Genomic DNA, 24,628 nt, shown 5'->3' with positions numbered 1-24,628 from the left:
TTAAGATTACCGGTATTTGACATACAAACAATGTATTATTTGGGAAACTATCTTAAGCACGGTGGTGACAAATCTGATTAAGATCTGGCTAAGACTCTACCTTCTAAATCTAAACTTAATGAATTAATCTACTGAGCAATCCTATTAATGCTTTAATTACTGTTAAGAAGGCATATTGAATTTAGCAGATTGAATACATGCAGACCATGTGTGTGTGTGTGTACATATTCTGAGAAGCAGCCTCCCCCAAATCCAAACTGTCCTTAATACAAACTGCCCTGGAAATTTTGGACTGAAGGGAAGTTAGCTGAGCAAAGGATAATTCAGTTTCAGAAATTTAATTTTGTTTGTGTATAGGCCAAAGTACACATTTCTGACAGTTTCTTCTGTCTTGTGCTGGCTCATCCACACTTCTGTTTGTTCCATGATTTCTTCTATTTCTCCCTTGATTTCTAGTCATGTGTCTGACAGGTTTTAGTTTTTTCCTGCCGCTTTCCCCAGGAATACCTGCTCTTTACTGCTGAATTGGAACAAACGTCAGTCTGCAGAAAACCTGATTGGCAATTTGTTTTCCCAGGAAAAGTGGCAAGACGAAAGAACTTTTCAGACCTGTAACTGGAAATCAAGGGACAAACAGAAGTCTGGATGAGCTCTTAGTGAGTACCTTGAATCACATCAACAATTCATAATTTTTCATAATAGGCAAAGATGGAAAACTGTTTGACCCAGTTCATGGGCACCTTGAGAGTTCATAAATATGGGTAAAAAGTCTAGTTGCTGCTTAGGTAGCATTTTGTACTCAGTTGCTGATAACAACCAATGTGGGCAATAGCTCCCACATACCATCTATTAATAATAAGCAATTATAAGGAAAAAGTGAGTAAAGTTTTTGCAACATGCAGTGGAAAAAACTGAGACCAGAACCACTGATTTCTGTTAAGTGTTTGCACTTACAGTTCTGAAGGAGCTGAACAGCAGAAACATACTGCATTTCTTAGTCATTTGAATTTTGTTTAAACATGACATGAGAGTTATATAAAAAAAACCATAGCAAGTGTAAAGAAATCTTAGAAGTTGTGTTGGGAATGTGTGTATACACACAGCTGCCATTTGTAATTTGTTTTTCTTTACAACTTCTAGTAATCCATTGTTTTATACATTTTTAACTGAATATGTGATTAAAATTACTAAGGGAAGATCCACACCAAACATTTAAAGCACATCCAATGTACATTTAAAACACGTTAGTTTCCTGAAAGATTCCTGGGACTTGTAGTTTCCCTGTCATGGAGCTACAATTCCCAGTACCCTTAACAAAGTATAGTTCCTGTGATTCTTTGAAGCCATGCAAAGCAATGAGATATGTATTGATAGGTCACTATTAAAATTGAACGTGTTTAAAGCCTTAAGACATTAAAGTAGACATTAATACGAATTAGTTTTACTAGGTGGATAACCTAGTTCTTGTTGCAGTGGTAAAATGCAGGCTTTAATCCATATAAACACTAACCGAAAGGTAAGAGGGGGTATCATTTGTGCCTTGATTACAGAAATGTGCAATGCAGGGTTTGGACTACATGACCCTTGGTGTCTTCCTTCCAACTCTGATTCTATGATTGGTTGATTTTTTGCTGTAGAATACATTTTGGTAGGTTCTGCTCCTGGAATGCAGAAAGATATGCAAAATTGAGCAAAATAATCAGCTGATGGGTGTGTGAATGGATTACTCAGGATGGTACCAGGGCAATCACAAACAAACAACCACACCCTAGGCCAACCCCAACCTCTCTCACCACCAAAGAAACACAAATGAACAGCATGACCAAGGCTGACACCAAACCCTACATACATTAAGCAAAATAGAAACATCGCCACCTGACCTCACCCCCCATCTTCACCCTCTCCACCCCTTCCCCCCCCCCCTAATATCACAACAAATGAAACTGATTTGTAAAAACGTTACATGGAAAAAATACGAGAGACATTACACATACTTCTGTAAAACAAGAAAATCTTTAATAAAAAAGAAAAGAAAAAGGATGGCACCAGGGCTGGCTTCTCTTGCATTACTCTGGCACCGTAGGAGTTGCAGCAGCCCCATTCCTTCCCATGCAGTCAGGTGACATGGGAATCCCATGACCATGCAGCAGCAGTTCACTCAGGGACTCACTCCCAAGCATAGGAAGAATATTCTTCTCATATGGGCTGTGCACACACCATACATTTAAGCCACATTCTCCCCCCCAAAAAAAAAAAGAATCCTGGGACCTGTGGTTTGTTAAGGGTGCTCAGGCTTGTAGTTCTGTGAGGGATAAACTACAGGTGCCAGGATTCAGGGGGTGCTTTAAATGTATGGTGCATATCCCTGGCAGTGTAGGAAGGATCAGTGCTGCTGCCACTAATGCACCACAGGCATAATGCAAGGGCCAGTCTCAGGCTATTTTTGGATTCATTTAGTTATTAGTATGCTTTTGAGCGTCTATAGTACAGCTGTTATTCTTACTATGTATGGGAGCCACTTGGGAGACCCTTTTAAGGGGCAAAAAGTATCTGTTTATAAAACGATTTGTAAATCCAAAATATCGGTGCCCATGCTGCCTCCTTGCATAAAAATCCAGGTAAATTAAGAAATTGGAAGAGTAATATATATTGGATAATAGGGAGGGGGGGTGAGATTCCAAATTACATTTTCTTGGAGGTTCAGCCAATCCATATAGAAAATTCTATTAGCAAATAAACCTTTAGACAGCTGACATTATACCTCATTTAACCCTAGAAGCTGAAATATGTGGTTCAGCTTCTAGATAAAGTACATTTTCACTTACTCAGGGTTTTTTTCCCTTTCTTTTAATAGAGTTTATAGTTGCTGCTCCTTGCACTGTGCTGCCTGGGATTTTTTCCAGGAATCAAAATGAGCTAAAGACAGCAGCTGCCATGAGCCAAACAACTCCCCTCTTTCCAGCTCAGCCACTACCCACCCATACACTCATTGATGGGACTAAAGCCCCTGGCCGTGGTCCCACGTAAAGGAGCACAAAAGCCTGCACTGTGTCCTTGGAGCTCACTAAATGCACATGCTGACGGACGGATTGCCAGAGAGGGTGACTCCTATAACAAAAGGCCCTTCCTTCGAGAGTTCTTCAAGCTTGCAATTTCTATCCCACCTGATAAAATCAGACATGCACTTAAGTCCAACTCTGCCAAAGCTTTAACTTTGCATTCTTCGCAGGTTATGTAGCACAACCAATGATGTTTAAGACTAGTAAAGCAATGGCCCCTGCAACGTGCTCTACATGGAGCTTCCTTTGAAAAGCACTCACAAACTTCAACTGGCTCAAAGAGCTGCAGCCAGATTGCTGACTGGGGCTGGTTACAGGGAGCAGACAACTCCCTTACAGTGGTACCTTGGGTTACATACGCTTCAGGTTACAGACTCCGCTAACCCAGAAATAGTGCTTCAGGTTAAGAACTTTGCTTCAGGATGAGAACAGAAATCGGGCTCCGGAGGTGCGGCAGCTGCAGGAGGCCCCAATAGCTAAAGTGGTGCTTCAGGTTAAGAACAGTTTCAGGTTAAGTACAGACCTCCGGAACGAATTAAGTATTTAACCTTAGGTACCACTGTATTAGAAAAAGCTCCACTAGTTATCTGTCTGTTTCTGGGCACAATTCAAAGTGCTGGTTATGACCTATAAAGCCCTTACATGGCTTAGGCCCAAGGTATCTGAAAGACCGTATTTCCTCATACGAACCTGCCTGGGTTTTGAGATCTTCAGAGGAGGCCCTTCTCTTGGTCTCCCTACCCTCAGAGGTCCACTTAGTGGGGACACAGGAAAGGGCTTTCTCGGTGGCTGCTCTCAGACTCTGAAACTTTCTCCTTGGAGAAGCTAGACTGGACTCATTGTCCTTCCGCCGGCAGGTGAAAACTGTCTTCTTTCAGCAGACTTTGGGGAACTAACTGCTTTTGATGAAAGGGCTGGTGCAGTGCTGTTTTCATTGTAATTATTTGTATGTTTTAAACAGATTTTATATATCTATATAGTTTTAATTCTATTAATGTTTCATTGTTTTTGATGATTTTTTTTCTCTGTGTTTTTAGCGATTCTTCTTTTTTTGTAAGTCACCTTAAATTCCACCAGGGAAAAAATGTGGTGAAAGAATGAATGAATGAATGAATGGTTTATTTCCACAATATGATCCTTAGTAAAACCAGGTTTTGTGCCCCTGTTCTACGTGGACTGAAATCTCTACAAGTTTCTAGATGTCATTTAGGAAAACATTCCCTTTTCCCTGTCCTGTTTTTTTCACTACTGGCAATAGACTTGTCCATCTGCTGTCACCAGCATGTAAATGCTTCTGCTTATTTAACAATTTTTACATATTTAACATGGAGCTATTCCCATGGTATTTCCTTCCCAATGTTTCTATGATAAAAAGTCCAATTTCTTTGGAATTCCAGCATGCTGAGAAATTACCCCCCCCAAAAAAAAACAACACCAAAGGTGCTTATCTTTTTTCTTTTTCTTGCTTCTTTTTGCAATGTAGCCTCAACAATTGCAGAGAACAAAAACCAGCAAAGCTTGTACTTTAAAATGTATTCAAAAGGATACATTTGTGCATATTATATCATAATACATAAAGATAATGTTAATCTTTTCCTTAATTTTTTTTTACATTCTAAGCAAAGATTAAGATCAAAGAGGTTTAAACAGTTCCTCTTTTCCTAAACTTACTTGCTCCCTAGAGTTTAAAATGGAGCCAGTTCATTGTTACAAGTCATTTTCGTCTTTAAGCTCATAACAGTGAATTGAGTTTCAGGAGAATTATCTGCAGGGTGAAGTACGTTTTACTACATATTCATACACATCCAAATAGGCCACTGGAGCTTCAAATATTTTGTTATTATAATGCTGCCTGAAGGAAACATAGCTGGGTAAAGTCCTTAGAAGCTATATCCTATAAAATGTTGACAAAATGCTTTCATTATAGTCTTTAGTAGCAGTTGGAGTACCAAGTAACTAACATATGACAAGATTACTCTTTTAGACCTTTCAGGTGTATATATTTTGCTGCACGTGTTGAAACAGGCATCTACTTCTGAGGTAAAGAAGTTCCCCTGTGACACTATGGCACTTATCAGCTCTGGTTTTTGTAGGTACTTAAGTTTAAAACAGTTTTAAAAAACAAAACAAAACCTTCAGTTCAGTTAATTGCGGGCATCTTTCTAATCCGACTGATGAGTTAGTTGACCAAATGATGAAAACATGATCTGAACACATGTACTGTAAGTGAATGGAAAAGCCAAATAGCACAAGTGTACTGCTAGTACTATGTATTCCTCATTGCTAATTGTTCTATCACTCCTTCTTCTACCTACATCAACTCCTCCTCCTCCACTCTCTTAACCGATGCATAGAGTAAAGGGGATCGCTGTTCCCTAACACAAGCACTTGATGGATGCTTGTCATGATGGCCCCTCGATAACATTTTCCCAAAGAAAGTCCTATCTTGGATCTGCTATATGCCCGATGGAAATGACTATTGACTGTTTAGAAGGGCACTTAAAGCCTTATTTTTACCAGGCATTTGCAATTTTTCTGGTTTTGTATTTTGTCTCTCACTTGTTTTATTGTAGTCTATTATAATGTGTCAGTGATTTGCTTTTGTTTATAATCTGTTGTAAGCTACTTTGGTAACTAAGAGTGGCATATAAATGTAAATAGTTGAGAGTTAGTGGTAAGGAATCGTGGAGCAGCTGTATTTTTTACAGAGAAGTAATGAGACTGTGCAGAGAGGCTCACGGTGTCATTTCCTCCCTGTTCTTAGTATCTTCATGGGGGAAAAACGTGAAAAAAAGTGACCAAGATAATCCCCTTCCTTTTAAAGAGTACAAAAAGCTTTAAACTTTTGTGAAAGCAGTGTGAAAGGGTACAAAGGTGTGTCTTTTGGATCTTCCATTAAACTTTTAGTGCACAATAAATATGATTGGGCAAATCAAAGTGAGCTTCTAAAACTAAGGGCATAACTTAATAACAGTATGAATTTGAAAAAAATAATAATAGATCTTTACAATTTATATATTTCTGCTTCAAAGAAGAGTATGCCTCCACTCTTTAAAAATAAAACAGACCTACTTCTTAGCTTATACTAATTAGTGCTCCATGATATAAAGGTTGCATAAGTTCTTTTTATAAAATATAAATAGATTTCTGGGGAAATGACAGAATCTGCCTGTCTTGCAGATGGATTTCAGTGATACTTGCTTAAACAAGTTTGCTGAAATTACTCTCCTTCCAACTGAACATTGCTCTTTTCCTTGACTGAAACTGGTACAAGCAAAGAGAATGGAAAAAGAATTCACTGTTAACAAAACAAAACAAAAAAAGGAGGCCCTAACACTCATAGAATTATCTGGCAATGAAACTCTGTTCAAAATGGGAAGAGTTGGCAAAGTGGCCTTTTGTTGGGAGCTTGGAGGTGAGCCTCCTTCTCTTTCATTTCCTGCATTGGAGAGTTTTTGATTACGCCTGCTCAAACAGCCACTTTGTGCTAATGTGTTTTCTTGCGGATTTGCCAGGTGACCCCCTGACTCATGGGCACCCTGCCAGTTCCACCACAGCGACTGTTCCTTAAACAAGCACAGCAAGTGAAGTCAGTTTTTGCTACTGCTGTCCAGATGGAACACTGACTTTCCTGTTCCTTTTCAGCTAGTGGTGAATATATCCTAAGGTTGTTTTTGGTGAGTTGTTGTTGTTTTTTGAAGTACCTCAATGGTTCTCAGAATGCCAAAAGAAAGAAGATGGCTTTTGATGATGGTCTGCAAGATAATTCTTCCTCTCCTTGATTACTGCATCACCCAGAATACTAGTGGATTTTCATCCCATGGAGTGCTCTACTTTGGTTTCTTCGGTTTCCTTCCATCAGCTTCTTTCTGTGAGGCTTATCTGTACATATAAAATGAAAGATAGCTCATAAGCTACAGCATTTGTTCTGGAGAGGGGCAGTTTTGTTCACAGGAAAAGGTGATCATGTGGGTTTATTTCTAGTGTGTGTCCTTCTTCCCACCCCACCACCACCAGAGCAAAGGCAACACATCCATAATTGTAACATTGCTATTGTCTTGCTGTGTCCTTACTGGCTGTAAATATCAGTGCCAATTTGGGGCTGAATCAATGCTGTGAAATGGCACAATATAACCATAAATTTGTTCCATGTAACATAGATATGGAAAGTAGCAACTGAGAGAAGCAGAAAAGAAAACAAGAAAGGGCATACTTGACATGGTACAGTAGATAAGTCATCTTTTTGTTGTCTGTGTTCCTCCTTGACAAATGCCAGGAAATTGTCTTCTGTGGGCAACAAGGACGTCTTTTCATGTGCCATTTCTATAGCAGGTAGAGGTGAGTAGCAGCTGTCCTGGAATAAGCATGCTATAAGCAGAAACTATAATGGACTCCAAAGCTGAGCTGTGTGCATATAACTGACCAAAGGCTCCTCCCAGCTGCATGTTCAGGTCAAGAGAACTGGAGAGTACCATGTGAGACTGACTTCATATGCATCTCTCAGCCATTTTGCTCTTGGGGTGCTAGTTCATTAAGACAGAAAGAAGAAACAGGCAAATGATCTGTGAGGTGTACAGTGCCATTTCTCTTACATACTAGGCCTGGGCGATATATCGCTATATCGTCCAGGACCAATATGAGGCGCCGATACAGCTTGTTCTTCCCTCTGCATCTTTAAACTGCTCGACTGAGGAGTGTGCAGCTGTCCTTACCTCAGCTGAGCAGTTAAAGGAGCTCCCAGCCCAGGGCTGTCTCCCGTGAGCCGCCGGCAGAGTGGGGGCTCCGTGAAACTGCTCAGCTGAAGGGAGCGCAGTTGGTGGTTGCCCACTCACCCGTGAGTGGAGGGAGCACTGAAGCTTTCTCAGCTAGGAAGGAGGAACAACCTTCCCGATTCCTAGCTGAACTGTGAAAACAAGCTGCGTTGTCTCAGCCCATGAGTGCCTGGCTGAAACTGCCCCAGTTCCCGTGGTAACAAAAGAGTTACAAAATAGCATTTTTTTAAAAAACAAAACCTAGTGTTAGTATGAAAAATGTTGAAATAAACATTTGTTTATCACTGAAGAAAGAGAGAATTAAAAGTATTGGGTAATAGGTCCTAATTAAAGCACGGCCTATCCCTTCCCAGTAAAGAAATCTGGCATTAGCAACACAGATGTTATACTACTGACATAATTAAACAGGCATACCTCCCACTTGGCACATTATGCTCTTGCTTGGTTCTGGATCACACCTTACACTTTGGCAAGTCACTTAATTTCCGCCTCATTTTCCCATCTCTATGCAGCAGAAAAGACCACATGACTTTGAGATCAGCATTCCTTTGTGAAGGACTTTTCTCCTTTCTCTTCTCACTTTTCTTTTTTATTTCCATCATGGAAAATAAGCAGGAAACACCACAATATTGCCTGCAATGTTGTTTGCTGTTATACCTGTCTGGACTTTGTCAAATATTAGTGATTTCGGATGCTTCTTCCTACTGGGTCAAGGAATAAAATACTTTGCATTAAAAATGGAATGAGGTCCCTGTGAATAGAAGGCAGAATTGACATGAATTTATCTTTCTGTCACATTCCACTAGGATGCCTCTCTACATTCTGGGCTAAGCAGAAAATGATAGAAATATATATATATTAAGAGTACACTCTGATTTAAAGGCATGATGAAGCAGGCAAGGCACTTATTCATCCAAGAGGAGTCGAAAGCCTACAATACCTACCTCACGTTGTTTTCTCTGTGACTCATTTTTTATTAGAGAATTGGAGGGAGAGGGGGATGATCCTACAGAAAGCAGGATGTGCAGACAATGGAGTTAGAAATCTTATTTGGGATAAACTGCTCAGAATGTTTTAAAATATTGAACTAAAAAAGGATGCCTGATGCTAAGGGAATTGTGCCTTTTAAAATTATAACAGTGTGAGGAAATTATTTAGTCTGGGTAAAATAGTGAAGGCAGATAATTATCACTCTAGTACTGCTGCTCTGGTTAGACTTGGAGCTCTGTGCAGATTTTAAAAAATCAAAAAGTAAAGATTAAAAAAACACTTTAGAAGTCCATTTATTAATTCCCCTGTGTTGGTCACCAGACAGGCCAATGGCTTGTGTCTGAGTGCTCAAAGCCTTGCTTTTGCAAGTTGTCTCTGCCTCACTATTTCCATCTCTAAAATGGATAACAATTACCTACATACTTGGCTCCTTGAGCACATAACGAATAAGTGTGACTCAACCTATTTTTAAGGTTTTTGCTCACTTTTGCCATTTAATTCCTTAATGTGTTTTGCATTGTAGTTGAATGTGACTTAATGCGTAGTTGGCAACTGGGTATACCTGTCCAGTGTTCTGTTCTGCATTGCATTTGGAGTTCTAGTTTTGTGTTTCTAACTGTGTTGTCTCTGTTAGGGGCTGTGCTGTGTGAATGGAGCTGCTCAGTAGCTGGAGAGTTATGAACATATGGAACAGCTGACAGTATAATTTACATGAACAGAATGTTTTATGTGGGCTTTTCCTTTAGGTGACTGCTTTCACAACATTGCACACATTACAGGAGGTGAGGTGGGTGCCTGGAAAGATTTGAGAATCACCCCCTTTGGAGGCACCAATACCCAATGAAAACAGCACAGTGTTTAGCATTGTAGCAAGGATTCTGCTAAGCTGGACTCTGTGTATTTGGCAGCTCTTGTCTATTCCATGCAAAACTGATGACCACAGTGAGTGGGAGGAAAGCAAGGGCAAGAGTTTACAAAAAATTATTTAACGGGTTCTAGCCCATTTAGCAAGATCAAAAGAGTCTAAAAAATTGTTTTTCCCCTTCTGAACCATACTGCTTACACAAGTTCCAAAATCAAAGATGTATTTTTAATATTTTTATCTGTTATACACCTGCCATATTGTACACAGCAACCCAAGTTCATGAAGGAGTGCAAGGATTTGAATAAATGACACTGTATAAGCAACAGAATTACCGTCCCTTTAAGGAGGTAACTATATGAGATTAAACTTCCATCCCCTAACTGAACCCTTGCCAATTACCCTGTCACTCTCCTTCCCCAGTTGACACACAACTTAATACATCTAGAGGACTTTACATGGAGACTCCAACGTGGTCTTCATTCTGGAGTCCTTCAGGCTGCTCACAGATTGCAGCCTTGGTCTTCAACCCTCAAGCATCAGGTTCACAACAACCAACTATTACTTACACGTAGCTCTTCCTTGAGGGCTGTCATACAATCCTGTTCTCTTGTTAGCAGACCTCTTTCAGCTCTTTGCCCCAGTATTATCAGTTCCTGGGTTGAATCTTCATTACCCTGTCCTATCTTGATCTGGTAGTAGCATCAGGGCTATCCAAAAACACAGAGGAGAAGCTGAGGTCAAGCACAGTGATGCAAGCCAAGCATGGATGTGGTCCAATAGCAGGGACATGAGACAAAGCCAAAATTAAGCAGTCCAAAAGTAGGCAAAATTTCAAAAGCAAGGGGTTAGCAGCGGTCATTCAGTGTAGGAGGCAGGAACAAGAAGTCAGGCTGAACCTAGTTAAGGGCCTATGCTTTTCACAACTGGGAAGCTCACAGTAAGGGCTAATGTAGCCTGTCTTTCCATCCCCCCACCTAATCGCAGTTGCTGCTGTTTAGGAGTATTCAGAGAGTGCTTCCCTTTTGAGGAGTACCCTTCCTCATAGGGAGTCCCAGGGTTCATGACACGGGATCCTGCATGTTCCCCAAAGTCAGTGGGAGGTTCACTCCATCCTCCAAGGTGCCTGTGTCCAGTTCAGGGCTACATATGACAGACCTTTCAGATGCCTGCCTCTTAGGTCCAGCTCATTGTTGCCCCTTCCTAAATCCCACCCCTCCTTCAGCTCCAAGAGCTGCTCTACCCACCCAATACAAAACCTGCCCTTTTATTTACATCAGCCAAGACCCTCCATGCAGTCACTAAAATTTGGGTGAAATTCCATCCTCTTACTGATTTATGAGTCAATAAGACATGGTAGAATGTCCACTAATGGACAAATTAAAACTGACCACCCTTTTGATGACTGAGTCTCAATACAGCCAACAACCATTTTATGTGTGTTCAATATGTGCTTGACACATAGCCACAAACATGTGCACGTCACCACAAACCCAGAGGTGACTAGAAAAAGTGCAAAAGTGGCCCTAAAAGAATGCAGAAAGGGCAAAAACAGTGTAAAAGCAGCGCCTAGCAATCCCATAAGCCTTTGCAAGGAGGCTTTGCACTGACTGTTGAGTCCTGTGGAGAGTTGGAGTTTGGACAGGGCAGTTTGGAAGGAGTAATTGTGGTGGAATTTGTTTTTTTCAAGGGGTTTTCAAGGGTTTTCAAAGGGTGTTTGTAGGCTTTTTCAATGGTGTTCCTGATATACGCAATTTCACTTAAATGTGTAGTGCCTCAGAATGTAACCCCGGCATAAAATGGTTGTTGCCTGTATAAAGCCAGAAATCTCTCCAAGCAAAGCGCCCGCCCCCCCCCCATGCTAGACTGCAGTGACAATTTAACTGACAGTTTTCTGTCTGCTGTTCTACCTTCAATACAACATATTCCTCTAGCTTCCATCAGGAACATGTCAGTTAAATGATCATCTTGTTTCAAATGACATAAGATACGTTTAATAAACTATATATCAACAGTACAAAGCTTCTCAACAGCTGCAATAGCTCATTCAGTAGAGCATGAGACTCTCAATCTCATGGTCATGGGTTTGAACCCCACGTTGGGCAAAAGACCTGCACTGCAGGGGGGTTGGACTAGGTGACTCTCATGGTTCCTCACAGAATTAGATGAGTCATTGATCCTAACAATTCATCCCTTCCACAGATATTCACTGTATATTCATGCATAAGGATGACACTTTTGGCGTAATTTTGTGCGTGTTTTCTCTAAATCAAGCCCCCAAACTCTTATACATAGCACCTCAGAAGTAAGACCTATCAAGTTTAATGGGGCCCATGTAGGAATGTATAGCAGGCTCCCCACTTCTGATGTATAGTGTTGCCACAATGTGTTAGTGAACACATTGGTGAGTGTAGAATTGTTGATTCTGTACAATTGAACAATATTTTGAAAGGTAAATTTGTGCTCTATCACTTGAAGTTTCATTATTCCTGTAAACTTTGTTTAGCTTTCTTCAGAAAATTCCTAATACTGCTTTGGGAAAGTGGATCAAGATTAAGCTGCTACAATTATGGTAACGGTAATGGCAAACTTTGAAATGGTCCTATGACCCAGCAATCCAAACATTTGAGGAAGAAATACATCATCCATTAGAACTATATTAAAATCTTGTTTACCGCTTGTGGTGTTGAACATAAATCTCCAAGGGGTCTGGCACAAATAGTTTCCAGATTTTGTTGAATGATATCATCACCGCTTGTCCTGAGCATGCATGTTTTCAGCTCTACCAAACCATGAATGCCTCCATTCAGCTCAGGTTTGAATTTGAGATGCTTTGTGATAACAGCGGAAAATAGATTCTTGCCCTCTGGTTGTTCAGAGCTGTGGTGCTACTGCTGAATGGAGGATGTATTTAAAAATATCTACAAAAACCCTGGAGTCCTTTTGAATCAAGTCCAGCAATGTGCTTGTACTTCCTCCTGAAACTTAACTAGGCGACTAATGATATCATCCATAGCTAGTGTCTTCAAGAAGGAATGGACAGCTTTTCAAAGTCTTGGCTTGAAAAGAAACATGTAGGTTACACCCTCTGTCACATCTCACACAGTCCTGCAATCAAGCAGCTTTTATACGTGCACTGCCCAGGCACTGGAGCCAAGCTGAAGAGGACAATAGAAAGGGAAATGACCTCTCCATCAAACTTTTCTGCCTGCTCCTCCCCACCTCTCTCAAAGAAAATACATGCCAGCAAAGAGAGAGAGAGAGAGAGAGGAGAAACTGACTAAAATATATTCATTAAAATATGTTGCACTGATGTCACTATTACCTCTTATAAAAATCTGTTTCGTTTGGGTCCCTCTCTTTTTACAGTTAGGAAGGCCTGTGTACCTATTCATTGCTGGCCTAGTTTTCTTTTACTTGTTTAGTTGGCCTGCATTTCTTGAATAGCTGCTTTATTCCTTTTTCTTTCTTCCCTTTTTTTTCCTTTTTGGCACCTCGAAGTTAATAATTCACTTTTTTGTTGGCTCAGCGTGTGAATAATACATTTAGGGCCATATCCTCCCCTTCCTCTGTAATAAAGTATATCCTTGCTCAATTCAAATTGTGAAAAGTGCTCAGATATCTATAAAGTACTATTAAATAGAGATGGGGGCTAAACCTAGTGGAAGAGAAATTCCACATAAATTCATATGCCCAAATGTGGGTGCAGAAGTTTTTTTGTTTCATTTTGGAGGTTTGTTTTATTTTGGGATTCCGATCTCCAAAGCATATTCTGCCCTTTCCAATATGTGCAGTTTGAAATCACAGTGTGCAGCTACTCTCCAATCCTGTGTGGAGGCTTCTAGGAGCCTGTGGGATATAATTGGCCCCTGGAGATGCTTAGAGCACCCGCCCACCCATCAAGGCTGTGTGTTGCATGATACAAAATTCTGCCACATTTGTCCCCGTTAGAATCTTCTGGTGGGGTTGCATGGGGAGGGATAGAAGGTTAAACCCACACCACACCATTTTTTCCCATATGGCTCTTACATATGAGTGGTATATTCTGTTTTTTATATATATAATTTTTTGATTGAATTTTATAAATATTTTTTGACAAAACATCCATCTTACATATAATATATAAAGACCGCTTTGCCATCTTGGCCTGAGACTTCCCTCCTCCTCAACTAATGGTTTTCCTAATTATGCTCTGATACTGCATTTTGTTGTTATTATTATTATTGTTATTATTATTACCCTTAAATCCAAATCTTAAATACAACATTTAAACATCATATTGATAATAATTGATATATCTAACCGTACAAAACTTCTTGTAGCCCTACTAACGATGTCAGTTGTTCACAACTGTCTCTCAAATACAATGTAAATTTATTCCAGTCTTTCCAAAAGGTCTGGTCCTGCTGCTTCCGAATTTTCCCGGTTAGTTTCGCCAACTTGGCATAGTCCATTAACTTCATCTGCCACTCTTCTTTTGTTGGGATCTCTTCCATGAGTGGTATATTCTGAATCATGCTGTGTGTGGAAAGTGAAGCAGTGTAAACTCTGAATGCAGCATGTATATGTATGTAGGAACTGTACGTGCGGTAAACCAGCAGCTGTCCCCAAGGTAACAGCCTCTAGTATAAAAGTGCAACTATCTCAAAAATGGATGCCAGCTCCTTGGCTATATTGAGGGTGAGCAGCTGCCATTGCCATCCCAAAGTGTAGCAGAGAATAGGTGAATAGAGGTGTGGAGCAGGAGGACTATTGGAGGAGCCATGGGATCCGTCTCTCTCCAGAGAATCTTACCTGAGGATGGTCAGAACTTGGTGTGGGGTTAGGGTTTGCCCAGGTCAGGCAGCTAGAGCATGAGTAAATCTCTTGTCAAAGCAAATACAACAGACAGAAGAGCTTGGTGGCCTTTTCTACTTGCAGCTTGCTCAATGTTGGGGAATTTTTGTAATGGGGTGGGAGAAGTTGAGACTATAGAATCAGAAACCAAATGCTCAGTGGTTTATGAGCAATATTTTCCAAAGTGGTGGTGTGAAGTGATTTCAGAAAGGATGTGAGATGACTTCAGAAAGCCAACACAACTTTAACGTCAATACTTTAACAGGAGAACTACAGAAGAGATACCTATGAGATCGGTTAACAAGAGGCTAAAATCATTGGGTGCAAAGATGCTTTTTATGAATTGTAGGAGACTTTATCCTGTGTTGGTCCATAGTCTGTCTTTTTGCTGTTCGCATCACAGCAAACAAAGGACTGGCATAAGCCATGTTTGAATCACACTTTAGAAATGCAAAAAGGGGGACATTGCCTTGTAAAGGAAACTTCTTTATTGCCCAACCATGTTTCTCAGTTGGAGCACAAACACCCAATGGAAGGTTCAACAAGTTGCTTCCTAGACATGTCCCAGAAAAGAGATATGTTGCCTTTAGCTGCTTGATACTGATGTATCCAAAAAATAATTCTGCATTTGCTGATTGGTAGAATTAACTGTTTATGTGCCATATCATGTTGGTAAAGTATATCAGACATCAAAATGAAAACAGTTTTTGTTTGTTTGTTTGTTTGTTTGTTTGTTTACTGCAGGATTTTAGATAATGGGCTGTGTGCAATGTAAGGATAAAGAAGCAACAAAACTGACAGACGAGAGGGATGGCAGTTTAAACCAGAGTTCAGGTTATCGCTATGGGACAGATCCCACCCCTCAACATTACCCAAATTTTGGTGTGACTTCCATTCCAAACTACAACAACTTCCCCACAGCCGGTGGACAGGGGCTGACCGTCTTCGGTGGTGTAAATTCCTCATCACATACAGGCACACTGCGAACAAGAGGAGGCACAGGTATATCATTTAGAATAACTTTATCTTTTTCAGAGCATATTAGGTTTCTTCAGTACAAAAATCAAAAACAAAAAATCAGTCTTTTATTGAGGATCATTTGCATTCTTGCAATACCCACCTCTGATCTGAAGACATGAAATTATTCTTGCTCATATGGGACACAATTCACAATATAATAATAATTCACAATGTAAGCAGAGCACACAAATGGAGGCCTGCACAAAGTCAGATATGACTTTGGGTATAATATATTCTCTGTCTCCATTCCCCTTTCACTGTCTCACACAGTGCACACAGAGCCCCCTCACGCTGCTCATTCTCAGCACTCACGTATATACACTTCTTGCCCTCATAATTTACATGCTGCTCTCATACTTATGCAACATTCATACTTGCAGTCTGTAACAGGTGACCTTGTGATTCACATTGCCTACTGCTGTTTGTGCTGAACTCTTTTCCACAGAGTACATGGAAGCCAGAGCTCTTACAAGCAATAGCTACACAGATTTCAAAGTCTCTAACCTATTTTTACCTCATTTAAATAAATAATAAAGTTTTGTTGAGTGCACGTGCAATCCAGGGTAGCATGATGGTTGAGAGACTGAGATATGAATTCCCTCGTTCAGATATCACCTGTATGACCCATGAACTCAACTGGTGGCCTTTGGAAAGCCACTGCTATCTCTTCCTTAGACACACACACTCCTTATCTGCAGTACAGGAATAACGATAGTCCTCTGTCTTGCACAGTTTTTGTTTTTGTTTTGAAAAAATAATACTTTGTGAAGTAAGTGGAACAAAAAACAATTTTTAAACCAAATTCTGTAATTTTTTTTTTTTAAAAAGGCAGAATTTGTTGGCCATCTATTTTCCCCTACCCCTATTATGCAGTAGCAAATTTGTAAACTGCCGTTTTATTTCTCTTAGGTGTAACTCTTTTTGTGGCTCTGTATGATTATGAAGCAAGAACAGAAGATGATTTAAGTTTTCATAAAGGAGAAAAATTTCAGATACTTAACAGCTCGTAAGTTTTATGTTACCGCATGACTTTATTAATATTTGTTGAGTGATTTGTACCTTCAGCAGCACTCCCAAAAGATGTACAGGGATGGCTTCAAAGGGGATTAAGACAAATTCATGGAGGATAAAGATACTAAAGGCTACTAACCATGATGGTTGTGTACATCATCCAGTACTGGAGGCAGAATAACTCCTAATGCAGTTGTACCTTGGTTTTCGAACAGCTTAGTTCCGAAAGCTGCTAACCTGGAAGTGACTGTTCTGGTTTGCGGACTATTTTTGGAAGCCAAATGTCTGACAGGGCTTCCATGGCTTCCGATTGGCTGTAGGAGCTTCCTGCAGCCAATCAGAAGCTGCGCTTCGGTTTCCAAACATTTTGGAAGTCGAACAGACTTCTGGAACAGATTCCATTTGACTTCCAAGGTATGACTGTACCAGTTTCTGGGAATCAGAAGTGGCAAGAATGCTGCTGCTCTAATGTCTTGCTTGTGAGCTTCCTGTAAGCATCTGCTTGGCTACTGAGAGAGCAGGATGTTGGACTAGAGAGGAGCCTTTTCTGATGCAGTGGAGTTCTTATGTGAAATCTTCACACTCAGAGCAACTTCTGCTCCTGGTGCAAGTGGACATGAGAAGCACAGCATCAGGTGCAGTAAGCTAAACAGTTGGAGGAAGAAACGCAGGATACTCAAGACAGTCCTGCTTCTCACTTGTCCGAAACCCTTGGCTTATTGGCTTCCACCCACTCACGCAAGGATCCACTGTGTCCTACCATTCATGATCGCAGCTAAATACTGAATTGGATTTTAGTCCTTGAATCTGAAAGATGGAATAAATTAATTAGCAATGGAAATATGACCTTTTAGAAGTCAGTGCTTATACTGATGCAATTTGCAGAATGTTTATTTCTGACCATCCTTGTACATTGCTCTGGTTTGGATAAGTTTTAAAAACAACACATTTAAACTATAAACAATATTAAGAGCATTATGAGGTACATGGATTTTTGTAGCAGAACACAGAGCCAAGTAATTTTTTGTAGTCATCACACAAACGGTCACCAAATATCTTTGGTCTGCATGACCAGTAGGAAATAACTATGGTAAACCATGATAAGCCGTGTTTATTTCTTACTGTAGTTTACTGTGATGTGCAAACCAAAGGTATAATAATAATAATAATAGTAATAATAATAATAATAATAATAATTTATTTCTACCCCGCCCATCTGGCTGGGTTTCCCCAGCCACTCTGGGCTGCTTTCAACTGAACATTAAAAACAGAAGAAAACTTCAAACATTAAAATCTTCCCTAAACAGGGCTGCCTTCAGATGTCTTCTAAAAGTCAGATAGTTGTTTATTTCCTTGACATCTGATGAGAGGGCGTTCCACAGGGCAGGAGCGAAAAGGCCCTCTGCCTGGTTCCCTGTAACCTCATTTCTCGCAGTGATGGAACCACCAGAAGGCCCTTGGCGCTGGACCTCAGTGTCTGGGCTGAACGATGGGGGTGTTTAGTTATAGTATTTAGTTATAGTTTTCCATTTATTGCAAATAAATCATTGTGATGTCTGGAAGAGTGAAGTAAAAAGATGAGATAATTTCAAGGAATAGTTCATTATTCTGCCTACCTGAACAGCTTTTATGCACATGAAAGCACAGTCACTTGGGCTATGATTTATAAATGAAAACACCCTTTTCTTTTAAATTGACAGTGAAAAAAGCCGACAAAATATTTACATTATACACTTTCCTTTATGCTTCAAAGTGCTCCTGCTGCGAGCCTAAGAAAGTAATGCTTGAATAATAAACAAATCCATTACAAATTCTTAACTGCAGTGGGTGAGTCTGAGGTGCTCTGCTTGGGGCACAGCAAAGAGAGTCTGTGTTTAGGCATTCTACTCTAGTGTAAATGCTACCTGCAAAGAGGATGAGTACGGATGTGCTTACTTAGCTCTTCCCCTACCCCATCGCTGTCTCCATTCCCCCCCCCCACAAGTTGGAGGGAGAAGTGTGAGGCGGGAAGCTGCCTCCTACTTGTGGAGACTCCCCACCTTAGATAATCGTATTCCAGATTGTGGAGAGTGACAGAGATAGCAGTGCAGGAGCAGAGCTTAGCATGCTTGTCCCTGCTCTCATATAGGCTTTATACCAACCAATACGCTGAACACCTCATTGCTTTCATAAACATGCTGGAAAAATTGCCCCAATACCATTTTTCATGCCACAGAATTTTTAGACTCCCATTTACTCTGCATCCAGGGCACTCCTTACCACTGGTTTGGCAAGGGGGGTACACACAAAATTAACCATAATCCACACCTAACCTCTAACTGCCCTGTCATGGTTTTCCCTGAAATACCACATTTTGATGCGTTTCTCCCTCCGATACCAGCTTTATCCAAGTTACGGGGAGGGGGAAACTCAGTGCTTTAAGCCGGTAAAGTGTACACAGCCTCTTTCTCACATTCCTGTTCTAGAGTCCTGCCCACACACATGCCTCTAAAGCGAGGTGGGAAGCTTGTGCCTCTCCTGATGGTGCTGGACTATAACTCCCGCCATCCTTGACCATTCAGTGACCATGCTGACTGGGGCAGATGCGACAGAATCTGGAGGAGGCACGGGTCCCCCATCCCTGTTCTAAACCCTCTTACAATGCACCTCAGGGGGCTGCCATTAGGGAAAGTCCCTGGTGTAGATGCATATACTTTAGAGCTTCTGAAGCTGCTCATACTGGCACATTCATTAACAGAGAGGCAAACTGTACAAAATGCGACAGTCCAAAACAATCCCTTTCTCTATTTCGCTTGGAGAAGCCCCTATTAAACGACACCAGCTACAGTATTTATGGGTGTGATAAAATATCTCCATCTAGTGGAATTTCTAGGCAGCGGTAGCAAAATAAAAACCAGTAAATAGTTTCAATACACATTTCACTCTTCTGTCATTTTTCTGACTCTTTCTGTCCTGTTCCTTTAATTCTCTCTTTTTCTGCAATTCCGTTATGAAAGGTGTCAAATTAAGTCTATAACAGTTTATGGTAAGTAGCTTTGAATTCAGAGTGGGAATTCTCTTACTGTTTTTTTCCTCTTGTTTTTCAGGGAAGGAGACTGGTGGGAAGCCCGTTCTTTGACTACAGGAGAAACTGGATACATTCCCAGTAATTATGTGGCTCCAGTCGACTCCATCCAAGCAGAGGAGTATGCTTTTTTAATTTTATGAAAACTGTTTAAAGCTGTGCTTAAAGAAAGTGCAAAAGATTTTGTGTGTGATTGATTGGGGTGATTTTCAAATTTCACATTGGTTTCCTTCTTCAGCTCAATGATAAATAATTGGGTAAATTAGTGGAAGGGGGAAAACTAAACTCATTCTCATTAGGTCAAAGTAGGAGCACCCAAAATTTCTTGGCCTGAGTGTCCTTCATGTTGCAGTTGGTATGTCAGTACAGAAGACAAATTGTATAAATTTTGCACATGCCAATTCACTAGAGATAAAGGCGTAATAATTGCAAGCTGAACAAAATTTTTATAATTGTGACTACAGTATTTAAATGTAAATGCTATGGGAATTTTTTTACTGCATTTTCAGTACTGTGCAAGGTCCATTGAAGTTGAAAATTTAAATCTTAAACATGCATATTTATTCAATGGTTTCTAGATCTGCCAGCATAAGTGGTTCGGTTTGGAAACTATTCTGAATGCACATTAAATAGCTGTATCCTTCTGTTCTGCATTGTGCATTTCAAATAAATGTCAGGAGTCAGGTCTTGGCAGTTGTCACCACAGGTACAAGTTGTTCATATTTGCATGAGCCACGCATCATGCTAAGCCAAACCATGGCTTTGTGTGAATGGATGAGTGTACAGCCTCCCAGAGAAATTAATAACTTTACTCTCTCTCGAAATATATAAAAAAATTAAAAAAATGTCTAGTATCGCCTTAGAGACCAACTAAGTTCATTCTGGCTATAAGCTTTCGTGTGCATGCACACTTCTCCCTGGTCATTCTGTTTCTGCACTGCACAGAGCTAAGACGTGGCTTGGCTTAGCATGTTGTCTGAAGTCAGCTCATGGTTTAGCTTTTTCAGAGAAACTCTGAGTCATAAGCCATAGAGCAAACCTTGGTTACAGTTCATGGTTAGGCTGAATAGAGCTAAATCATGATCCCAGGTTCAGGCCACCAGATAAGCCAGGCCATGACTTAGTACAGCGCAGTAGCAAAACCATCAGAGAGGATCAAAGTGGCCATGAACTCTTCTCAGAGAGCCTGCTTCAAACTAAACCAGGGGTAGGCAACCTTCAGCCTGCTAGATGTTACTGAACTACAGTTCCCATAAGCCCTAGCAAACATGGATAATGTCTAGGAAATGGGAGTTGTAGTTTGGCAACATCTGGAGGCTCATAAGTTCCCCGCACCCCCATTTATATCATGGTTTGACTTTTCATGAGGTGAACCGTACTTTTGACTGCTATTGCAGTTGTCCTTTTCCATCTTCTGCTTCCAGAAGAGTCCTGTACCATTTACTATCCATAACAGGTTTCCAGATTGTATTTTCAGGGCACAAGATCCTCACAAATCACCCTTAAATAACCTCCTGTTTGTACAAATTAAATAATATTGCTGAGCCCTCTATTTAAAATGAAATTTTCTTTCTTGGTGTTTTTGATAGATGGTACTTTGGCAAACTTGGACGAAAGGATGCTGAGAGGCAGCTGCTAACATTTGGAAATCCTCGAGGAACTTTCCTGATTCGTGAGAGTGAAACCACCAAAGGTAGTATGGCCAGTATTTTAATTGTTAAGTAAACCGGGGCTGGGGGTGGGGGTGGATGCTTACAAAGCGATGAGCCGATAACAAGTGGGACCTAATCTATCAAGCATACATTGATTTTTTGTTTGTGCGACCTATGAGTGTCAGTGTTGAGTTTACCAGTATTTGGTATTGAATAATCATCATTTCTAGTTCATTACTTCTGTAGTGCCTTTCCTAAGTATAGAAAAGCAACTGCAGGGTTATGGGGTGATGTCTCCAACTTTTGCTGCATGCTTGTGGAATTTTGCAAAGCTCAGAAAAAGAAATTTATATTCGACACAATAAATAGCAAACCACTGTTTGCAATTGGTTAAGAATTTGATCAAGTGTATCAATATAATATATATTTAAAAGAAAGGGACGACGGAGGTTGAAGATGAAGGGATCCTGTGCACATAGATAGCATTTATAGTATGATTTCCTTTTAGTTTTGCTTAAGTCATCACTTAAAGCATGCCCTAGACATGAGTTTTAAACTGTTATGCAATTCAAAACAATCAAGCAATTCTTTATTTTTTAAAAAAACCTATACAGGTGTTATAATTGTTGTTCAGAGCTGACTACAATATAGAGGTATCACTTATCTTAAAATACTGAAAGTTGTAGCTGTAAATTTGTATATCCAGCAAGGTCTTCTTTTGGCATACATTATATATGATGGCTTAATTATGCCTTTTGTAATTACAGTGAATGGTCTTTTTTTTCTTTGGACTGTAATATGTTATCAAAAGAATTTAAATTACTTTTAGTTTGAATTAAGACTATTTCCTTTACTTCTGATTATATGTAGCTTTTAAAAACTTGTTTAATAGGTGCCTATTCATTGTCTATTCGTGACTGGGATGATATGAAAGGAGATCATGTCAAACATTATAAAATTCGCAAACTTGACAATGGAGGATATTACATTACAACCAGGGCACAATTTGAAACTCTTCAACAGCTTGTTCAGCATTATTCAGGTAATTTTGCAGATAAATGTTTGGTATATATTCTCAGTTCCTATAAGGTATCAATAGTGTATATAGAACTTTTTTCTGTATAATACATTTAAGAATTATTCATTCATTCATTCAGTAATTTTGATATTATTCACCATGAGGTACCAGAGCAGGTTGCAACAATAGAATATACAATTATAAAAACAGATACAATTGCAAAACACATTAAACTGTTCCAAATGTAACACAGCAATATCTGATGAGAGCAAATAAACAGTTTCCTTTTAAAAAACCAATAAAATAAAAGCTGCTTTGCACTACATAAGCAATGTTCTTCATTAATTGCACTGCTAGAGTACAAAACCACAAAGAAACTATTGGGAACATTGACTGGATAATTCTTGCTAGCTACGTAGCATATCAGTAATTTTTCTTTCTTTGATGCTATCCAATGTTGTGCAACCAGACTTCTGCTTATACAAAAGGACTTCACTTTCCTTTCCCCCATCCCGCATCCCCCTAAGTGCCCCCCAAATCATTTTTAAAGGCAGCCCCATATAATTTATTACAGTAATCCAAACAAGAGGTTGCCAGAGTATGGATAACTGTAGTAAGGCTGTTTCTGTCCAGGTAGTACTGTACATTATAGTTAACATGCATGTTTTATTACATTGATTTCCATATATTGTATCCATACTTTGCATTGTAGCACAGCTGTGAAATAATTAGAAACTCATGTCTGTATAATTTGCTTAATCATTTAAAATAGTTTCCTTGTACTTTTATGTTGTGTATGTTGTTCCAAATGCGCTCGCGCACATGCACACACATTTCTATAAATATTCTACAAAGTTCTTATATTCAAGATGTTTCCTACCATTATTTTAAAGTAAATTTATTCATAACTATATTTAAAATTGCTTATTCTAGTCTAGGATATCATAACTATAATGGTGCCTAAGATTGTTCGATCTTTAAAATGTTTCATAAACTGTAGGGGGAGGGGAATCTGTTTGGGATTATTGCTGCATCATTTTATTTCTGTTCGTAATATTACTCAGAGCTTCTCTGAAAAGACTCTCTGACCTTCTATTTCTGCTTGGTCTAAGGTTATGCTAACTAGAGAAGCGCTGACAATTTATGCTTCAACTATTTCTTAATATTAATCCTACGTCTAATTCTCATACATTGACTCCCTGTTTTGCATTGCACCAAAGCCCTCAATCTTGCTTCTAAGATCTATTTATTCTATCCCTATACACATTCAGACTTTCATACTCTAATACTTTGTGGTTTCTAGTCTCAGCTCTTCTATTGGTGTAGTGCTGGAAATGTTATCTTTGACAGATTTTTGCCATTGTTAGGAAAATATGTGGCTGCAAAGACATTGGCTTCAGCCTAGAAATTTGGGTGGCTGTTTCAAATCGAGGTGTGATGGCTGGTGAGATAGAATGGAAAGCAGTAAATTGCCGCCACTGAACAGAAACTGAGAGGGTGGGGTGTCTGGGTAGCCAGTTTTGTTTTGCTTTTTAAGTACAGGGCTGCTTAAAACTTGTGTAGAAGAAGGAATTTCAGCAGATATAGATGGTCATGCAAGTCACATCTATTGAAATTCCTTCTTCTATCCTGGAAAGCTGCTTAAACTTAAAGGTGGGCCTGTTTGAGGGTATTTGAAGCAGGGAGAATCATCTCCCTGCGGTGTGCAGGTGTGCTGCTGATGAATGGCCAGCATCTCTCTCTTTGGGTGTGGTCAATTACATTAGCCAGCAGTGTATCTGCATGGGTGCTGCATGAGCCACTGCCTGTCTCTGCTGCCCACTCATAAGGGCGCAGGCCTCCCCTCCCTGTCAGTGGCAGCCATTTGCTGCTTTCTACTCTACCTCACCAGCCCCTGTCAGATATGGCTGTCAGCTCTTTTCCTCTACAGCTCCTAGCTATGTGTTCTGTCCCAGTACTCCTTCCTCTTTTAGACTACCTCCCCCCCCCCCCCGGCCTTCTGCTATGAAGGTCACAAACAAACAAAATTCACAAACAAACAAAAAACCTCTGCCTCAAGCTATGGTTTTGTTTCCATTGGGAACATAATTGGCCATGTTGCAAATTCTGATAGTGTTAGGAAAGCAGTTTTGAAAATTCTTGTGCCTAGATTTGAGCTAGCTCATAAACAAGTTGCAAGATCCTCCACACATATTCTGGCACTACACCACCCTGAACTGTCTATTAATTGGTTTCCCAATTAATTCTTTCACCCCGTCCACCATTTCTCCCTTTTCTTCTCCTTACCTGCAAAAGTTTGCTGCATCTGCTTCATGTTTATTTCAGAAAACCCCATTTAAAAGAT

The 24,628-nt window shown here is 40.0% G+C and overlaps 1 protein-coding gene across 26 annotated transcripts in view; it reads left to right on the top strand.

Moving 5' to 3' along the window:
• FYN (FYN proto-oncogene, Src family tyrosine kinase) overlaps positions 1-24,628 on the top strand; it is a 105,885-nt gene that overhangs the window by 64,207 nt on the left and 17,050 nt on the right. For 13 of the 26 annotated variants that reach the window (XM_083608581.1, XM_083608590.1, XM_083608600.1 and 10 more), the window contains 5 exons: positions 15,264-15,521; positions 16,449-16,545; positions 19,637-19,735; positions 21,204-21,307; positions 22,159-22,308. In XM_083608581.1, coding sequence (XP_083464707.1) covers positions 15,275-15,521; positions 16,449-16,545; positions 19,637-19,735; positions 21,204-21,307; positions 22,159-22,308 — 697 coding nt within the window. In that variant the 5' untranslated portion in view covers positions 15,264-15,274. Of the gene's footprint in view, positions 1-501; positions 657-15,263; positions 15,522-16,448; positions 16,546-19,636; positions 19,736-21,203; positions 21,308-22,158; positions 22,309-24,628 lie in introns of all 26 variants that reach the window. The other 13 variants (XM_083608592.1, XM_083608589.1, XM_083608599.1 and 10 more) reach the window with 2 other exon arrangements.

Source organism: Podarcis filfolensis, assembly GCF_964270895.1.
Source record: "Podarcis filfolensis genome assembly, chromosome: 3".
NCBI classification, from domain to species: Eukaryota; Metazoa; Chordata; class Lepidosauria; order Squamata; family Lacertidae; genus Podarcis; species Podarcis filfolensis.
The sequence above is the reverse complement of the archived record's forward strand: the minus strand, read 5'-3'. Positions and strand labels throughout refer to the sequence as shown.